The sequence below is a fragment of the Propithecus coquereli genome, unplaced genomic scaffold (genome assembly GCF_000956105.1).
Source record: "Propithecus coquereli isolate 6110/MARCELLA unplaced genomic scaffold, Pcoq_1.0 Scaffold62, whole genome shotgun sequence".
NCBI classification, from domain to species: domain Eukaryota; kingdom Metazoa; phylum Chordata; class Mammalia; order Primates; family Indriidae; genus Propithecus; species Propithecus coquereli.
In genome coordinates, this window is record NW_012152174.1 from 1,267,390 (window position 1) to 1,275,228 (window position 7,839).

The following is a 7,839-nucleotide window of genomic DNA, read 5'->3' on the forward strand; positions in this document are numbered from 1 at the left end:
GACTTCAGTTTTGAATACATTGCCTTTGAAGTACCTGAGGGGCAGCCAAGTGGTGAAGAAGAGCTAACACATGCTGAGCACGCAGTTTAAAGCACTAGTCTGGGTATTTTATATTGATTCCTTCAATCCTCACTATCACCCCGGGAAGCTAGTATTGTTACTATCCCCACTTCATAAACAGGGGGACTGAGGAATAGAAAAGTTGGGAAGACTCAGTGCCACACAGCTCTCCCTGGCAGTTGAGCATAGTCTGAACCCAGACAGTCTGGATCCAGAGCCTGTATTCTTTACACAGTGTAATGCCTCTTGAGATATCTGGGTTGAGGACATGAATTTGAGGGTCACTAGTCTTTTGATAGTAATTTAAACCATGAAACACATGGCATCACCCAGGAGCACACATACATCGGCAGGAAAATGAGAGCTTCAGTGCTGCGGGGCCCTACGCACATGCTTCTGGCATTCCCTTCCAGGGCCCTGAACTCTTGCAAAGCCACCAGCCATTGTTGTTTCCTGGTTATCCTTCATGTGTCGTCATCAGTACCCCCATGTTGCCACACTGCTTACGATGTTCTTCATAAAGTCAAGGGCTACCCAAGAAGACCTTTCTGTTTCTTCATCTTTTCCCTCCATTCCTCCACCGGATGTGTAAAGACACCTCAGACAGTAAACATTCCCATTTGTAAGAATGGCATGACAATCTTCCTTTCTTTCTTTGCAACAGGACCCAAATGATCACTTACACACATTTTATCAGTCATTAGGGGTGCATGCCAGAACATGCAATCCCAGAAGGTACAGGAAGAGCGCCATTACTCATGGCGGAGAGTGCAGACTTGAGCCTGCCTGTTGGTGCTCAATGCATGAGGATCACTTTTGTTCAGCAATGCTCAGGGCATTTGGGAGCACTGGGGAGAATACAAAAATATACACAGTTTAGTTTACATTTTTTAAGGAAATTATTTCAGAGACAAATAGTACCAGAAGAGGTAGCATTAAACATGTGAGCCTATGCAGAGAGCATAAGGAAATCAAGGACGAAATCCTGGTGAATATCAACATTTTATGGAATAAGTAGAGGAATAGTGATCATAAAGAAGACTCCATAGGAACAACTAGAAGAAAATTTGAAAACAGGAAAGCAAGGAGAATGTAGTATCAAAAGGAGATTTCAAGGAGCAGCAAGTCATCAGCGTCAATGCAGCAGAAAGGCTAAGTAAGAAAGGCTGAGTGTCTCTTGGATTGAGCAATGAGGTGCGGGTTCAGTGGTGTGATGGGGAGCAAAGCTGAACTGTGAGAAGTTTAGGAATGCAGGAGATTTCGGAAGTGGAGGCAAAGAACTTCCACAAGGTTTTCTGGAGTTTAGGTGTGATGCAGAAGGACTCAAATATGGCAGTAGACAGAGGAGGGCACGAGTATAGGGGAAGGGAGGTTTAAATGGGGGAGACCTGAACACCCCCGAATACTGACGGGAAGGAGGGAATAGAGAGGGAAGGTTAGAGATACAGAAGAGAAAGAGCGAGAGGTGGTGAGATCCAGGTCAGAGGCACTGGTGGCGTGTGCTTGGGGGTGGGGTAGTCAAGAAGGTGGGAAGTCTCTGACTGCTTTGATTGTCATGGTGAAGTGAAGGAAGAGTCCACTGGGGAAGAAGATATTTACGTCCTGCCTTTATCTGTGTGCTTCCTGTTTTCCCCTTTCTGGGACTTCTGAGGTAAAAGGGTAGCAAATCCAGCAGGCTGATTCTCAAAGCCATGTTGATTTCCATACTCCAAAAAAAGCTCTAATTATGTATAGCTTCTATATTTCAAGGGGTAATTTGTAAAGGAGCCTCAAGTGCTAATGGTAAAATAAGACACGATTATAATTTCTGGAAGCGTTCTGTAAATTGAACCAAAGCGCTGATGTAAGAGACCTACATCCTGGCAGTCTGGACGGTCTGGATCAAGAACAAACCTGGATGGCACAAGTCAGACTAGAACAGAAAAACAGGCTCTGTGCCCAGGCCAAGTGTCTTCCCTTTTAAAACTAATTTTAAAACCAGTAGTATTGAGATATCACATTCATCCTTAATATTGCCTTCAATATCTACAAAACTCATCCTCAAGAATCTTGAAACGTGTTTAAGAATCTAGAGTTTGATCTTCTGTCTTCTTTTTCTCCAGTCTGTTTCCTTCTTCCCCCATTTCAGTTTTTAGAAAATGTGCATCACCACCAATACTTTCTCCCATCCTAGTTCCAACAGGAAAGGCCTTTTACGTGTTTAACACCTTATAATCTACGAAGAGTTTTCATGCATTCTTATTTGGTCCTACAACATTCCTGAAAGTTGAGAAAAAAAGAATTTTATTCTCGATTTAGAGATAAGGATATCAAAATTCAGACAAATTAAGTGACTTGACCATGCATTAGCAGACACGGTACTCAAACCTATCTTGTAACTCCAAAGGCAGCTATCTGTTCCACCAAATCACAATTCATTTATAATCACTTCTGAAAGCCCAAAAGATGGTTCAAGTTCCTGTCAACCTCAGATCAATTTCAAATTTACCAATTCTTTAAAGTGAAGAAGTCTGCACTGCTACAATTTCAAGTTTCTGCCTATCACTATAATAGATCGTGCCATCGCTCTCCCGTAAGGAACCAAAATACTTCTGAAGCAGCAACTAATATTGCTCATAAACATCTGAGGATGCACATGCAGCTCTAATCACAAAGACATCCTAAGCATCTGCAGCAGAGGATGTATGATATTATTACTCAGAGAAGGTAACAGAGTTTCAGGTTTCTGCCTAATGTGAAGAACCCAAACAAGAAAGCCCTCATATTGCCATTGAGCAAACAAGATAAAACTCTTCCCACTGTATCTACAAGTATTAGTTTCCTTTCATTGCTGTAACAAATTATCATTAACTTGGTGATTTAAAGCAATTGAAATTTATTATCTTACAGTTCTGGAGGTCAGAAGTCCAAAATGGATCTCACTAGGCTAAAATCAAAGTGTTGGCAGGACTACATTCCTTCTGGAGGCTCTAGGAGAGAATCTGTTTCATTGCCTTTTCCAGCTTCCAGGGGCTGCCTGAACCCCTTGGCTTAAGGCCGCTTCCAATAATCGCATCACTCTGACCTCTGCTTCCATTGTTGCGTCTTCTGACGTCTCCTCTTTCACATATGAGGACACTTGTGATTACAGTGGTCTCACCTACATAACCCAGGATAATCTCCCCACCTAAAGATGCTTAATTAATCACATCTGCAAAGTCCCTTTGCCATGTAAGGTTCCACATTCACATTCACGGGTGCCAGGGATTAGGCCGCAGCACATAGAGAAAGCTGGTGTCCGTTCAAAGCAAAGACACACCCAGCACAGCTGCCGGGCCACATGAGGAGAGCACGATGTTCCTGCAGAGGTGGCAGCTAAACTGGTGATAGGCAGTCCTAGGACATGCTGCGGGGAGCAAACTTCTCTAGTGCTGCCCCTTCTGCATTCATGGTCAGTACTTTAAGAGAATATTAAATATTTGTAACTAGTAAATGACAGGATCATTAGACAAATCCAGGTCTGACTCCCGAGAGCATTCTTACAATCCCTATGAAAGACTGCCTCATACCCACCTCAAATCCAGGCTGGGAGTTTTCTGTAAGTTGAACCAAGGCCCTGATACAAGAGACCTACATCCTCACACAGACCAGTCTGAATCAAGAATGATCCTGGAAAGCAACAAGGCAAATAGAACAAAAAACAGGCTCTATGCTCCAGCCAAGTGCTTTCCCTTTGTCTTTATGCAAAGGAACTACAAGTATGCAAACCCGTGGTGCACCTTTAAGAAGTCAGTTTTTCTCATTATTTATTTTTAGCAGAAACACAGGGTCTCCCTATGTTGCCCAGGCTGGTCTCAAACTCCTGGCCTCAAGCAATCCTCCCACCTCAGCCTCCCAAAGTGCTGGGATTATAGACATGAGCCACCACACCTGGCCAAGAAGTTGGCTTCTTTAAAAGACTGAGTTAACGTGTGCAGCTTTCATTCCATTGTGTTAATTCAGTCTCAATAAACACATCCTGGCGAAAAACTGTTTTTATTTCTTAGAGTTTCTTTTACAGACACTACCTGAGAACCAAAGTTAAGAAATGATGGTGCCCAGAGTATTCCAAATCGAGTCAGCTGTACTCCTTAGAGCTGCAGTCCCCAACTCCCAGGCAGTGAACCAGTACCAGTCAGTGGCCTGTAGGAAGCAGGCTGCACAGCAGGAGGTGAGCGGCGGGCAAGCAAACGAAGCTTCATCTATATTTACAGGCACACCCCATCACCTGCATCACCATATAAGCTCCCCCTCCTGTCAGATCAGCAACAGGCATTAGATTCTCATAGGAGCAGGAACCCTACTCCTACTGTAAACTGAGCATGTGAGGGATCCAGGTTGCGGCTCTTCATGAGAATCTAATGCCTGATGACCTGAGGTGGAGCTGAGGTGTTGATGCTAGCGCTGGGGGGTGGCTGCAAATACAGATTACCATTAGCAGAGAGGTTTGACTGCACAATAAATGTAATGTGCTTGAATCATCCTGAAACCATCCCCCCACTCCCCGGTGGAAAAATTGTCTTCCACGAAACCAGTCACTGGTGCCAAAAAGGTTGGGGACCGCTGCCTTAGAGAGAAGTTTGCTTCAACAAGGTGTATTAGTGTCTAGTTGTTACTCTTTACACATGGGTAACACCTGAATCAATGCATCTGTCATATGAATTTCCCCAGGACTTTGTTTCATGAAACGCACAGCTATTAATAAAAACACTTCTGCTTTTTAAAAAAATATCATGTAATATTCCAGGCAGTAAATTCCCTTTCCCCTGAGTTCCCGAGACACAGAATACTCTCACACATGGCCTGCACATATCAGGCATTCATTAAGTAACTGCTGAATGGCCACAGGAACACGCAAACACATGAAGGCCCAAATAAGCCCTCTTACCACAAGATCAATCTGAGACGTTTACTTAATGAAAAATGCCATTCAACTCCTCTCTCAACAAACATTAAGTATGTAAATTGCACAGAAAAAGAATTCTTTAGTACCCTAAGTCTGCAAAACCTTTTCATCAGGATATTATAGTGGTTGAAAGGTGCTGGAGACATGCTGACTTGGGTTTGAATTCTGATAGCAACGTGCTGGTTATGTGACCTTGGGAAAGGTGCTTAACCTTCTCAGCTGGTGTTTCTTCCCCTCTCATGGCATGATAGTATTTATCTTGTAGGGTTGTTCTGAGCATGTGATAGCCTATGAAGAATGTTTATAGTTCCCAACACACTGATGATGATGAGGAGGATGAGGATGGGGGTGGGGGTGCTGCTGATGATGAATGATGAGTTCCAGGCTTCTTGGTTCACCTGGTCCTCCAGGGCAGACAATAAGTTCCCTGCCATGTGAGGCCCATCCATCCTGGAAACATGTTCATCAGGCATGTTGCTCTCCAGCTCTCTAGAGTGGCTGCCTATCTTCTCATGCAACTCCCATAATCTGTGAGATGGGCACAAAGCCCTCCCTGACACTTTTTTACTTTCTGCCACTGCCAGTTCCACTCACGTGTTCATATTTTGCTTGTTGACCACAGCTGCAGGCTGCCCAGCCTGTTCCCTCCCCAGTCCCAGCCCCAGCCCGAGTTCCGGCATGGCCGGAAAGTATGATCCATGGCTAATGCAGAGAAGGAGAAAGGAGGGAAAGCCTAGGGCTTTTCACTGGGAGCCATCTCTCCTTTCCTAGTCATCTTTCTTCACTTTTACCTGCAGCTTCACCACTTTCTTTTTTTTATATGCCCCCAGAGTTGACCTAAGTGGTCAACCTTCTCCTCACCGCCTTCCACAATTAAAAGGAATCAGACAATACATTTGAACATGCAAAAACTAGGCAATGTTTACAAACTATCTGTTTCATCTGAGTTTACTGGCAAGAAATAACAAACTCAGAAGGCAAAGAATACTTTTTTCATTTACACACCTGATGTTCTTACCACATCAAAACAATATGACTTAAGAGTTTGCCTATTTAATTTCATTTCCTCCTAAAACCTATATTATAAACACTAGCACAAATGCCAAACCTTAGAAGGTAAGACTAAAAAAACATTGGTCTTAATATAAACCCTACCGAACTTTCAATAAACTATCAATACTAACTGCTAGTTCTTTTTCAACATTAGGGGCCATTGTTTTGAAATTCTCTTGCTTTTCTCATTTTCTTTTCTTTGCTAAGTAAAAAAAGAAAGAGAATAAGAGAAAGAGACAGATAAGGTCTACATAACTTTAGCAAGAGAGTCGATGTTTCCAGGCAAGGTCTGACATACTAGATAAAATCAGGAAATTGCAATTTTCTCTGCTAGAAAAAATGTTATTTCAAAAATAAGAATGTAATGCAAGATGTCTTCTATAACCTTCAATTTAATCTTTCAGTATAGATTTACAGTTCTGCTATGTTTACTTGTGGCCTGTACAAGACAGAATTCAGTCAACTTCTGAAGAAGTCCGTTCCCTTTCTTTGCAGTATGCATTAATGACCAGGAGCCTTTAGAAAGTTACGTCTTTCTATGGAAAGCTACCCAACACACTCAAATTTTTCACTCCTACTTTGTGAAATCCTCCTGTAAGACAGGTTACAGACCTAAGAAAAATCACAAGTCACCACTATCAATAGCATTCCATTTGCCTGTCTCTTTTCATCCTAGGACATCCCTGGGACCAGGGCACTAAAACACCACTCAGAAAATCATATCACTGAATGCACCCCAAATGACCCAGTGGAGGCCAGGAGAACTGTTGAAGGAAGAGGAGGAAATCTTTATTTCAATAGCAATTGAATAGATGAAAAATAAAAGGCAAATCAGATAGGCTATTTTTAAGGTAAACATGAGCACTTTGCATAATGAGGCTGTATCTAACTGAGGTTAAGATCTTTCCTAGAATAAACCAAAAGTCTCATTAAAGAATAAATATCCTTTCATCCTACAAAACCATCACCTCCAAAGTCTTTCCACTGTGGTGAATTTCTTAATAACTCTCTTCTGAGTTAACCCTTGTGAATAATTGACATCAGAACCAAAAGCCAGGTTGCCTTTATTGCTCTTATTCCATCAAGCTCATGAATGAAAATTTCTACTTATTTTGTAGCAGCTCATTCCACTTTTAAAACTTAGATAGGAGATAGGCACTATATTTTTTTTTACACTGTATGTATTTCTTCTCTTTAACCATTTCCTTTCTTAAAAAGCAATAATATCACTTCAAGAGGCTAGCCACTTGTCTCCTAACACACACTGAGTGATTTAGTAAGTCCTCCTAACAGCACAAATGGAAAGCACTCACTATAATATGGTTGCAAAACTGGAAACCATGTAAGCCCTCTGCAAAGAGAACTGTACACTCATAGAAGCTGTGAACCCAGCAACTCTACAGATTTTTGACAGAAGAGAAAAAATGCAAAGGAATTATGAGGGGAAAACAAGTCAGGTTTTCAAAGTCATTTTCACTTACAAAGAACCTAAGCACCTAAAACCACGTTAGGAAAGGCCAGAGATAGAGTAAAATTTATAACCAGAAAAACGTAACACAAAGTCATTGTACTCACCGTCTGATGGCTTCTGTCACAGTAACGCAGCCCAAAATAATCTATCTCCACAAGGTTTATGTGACGAAATACGTGGTCAAGGACAACGGAACCTTTCGTTGACTTCTGCAAAAATAATTCACATTTCTTTTTTAACAAGGTATCTTGTCTTTCTCAGTGGGACACAGTCATGGTTCTCATCTTTTACTAGCTTTGCTCACGATGGAGCAATTTTATTAGACCATGGT

At 42.0% G+C, this 7,839-nt stretch overlaps 1 protein-coding gene across 1 annotated transcript in view; it reads right to left on the reverse strand.

Moving 5' to 3' along the window:
- The window catches only part of EPB41L4A (erythrocyte membrane protein band 4.1 like 4A), a 311,568-nt gene that overhangs the window by 171,823 nt on the left and 131,906 nt on the right, over window positions 1-7,839 (reverse strand). The window contains exon 2 of the mRNA XM_012659525.1: window positions 7,613-7,717. Within this exon, the coding sequence (XP_012514979.1) occupies window positions 7,613-7,717 (105 nt within the window). The remainder of the gene's footprint in view (window positions 1-7,612; window positions 7,718-7,839) is intronic.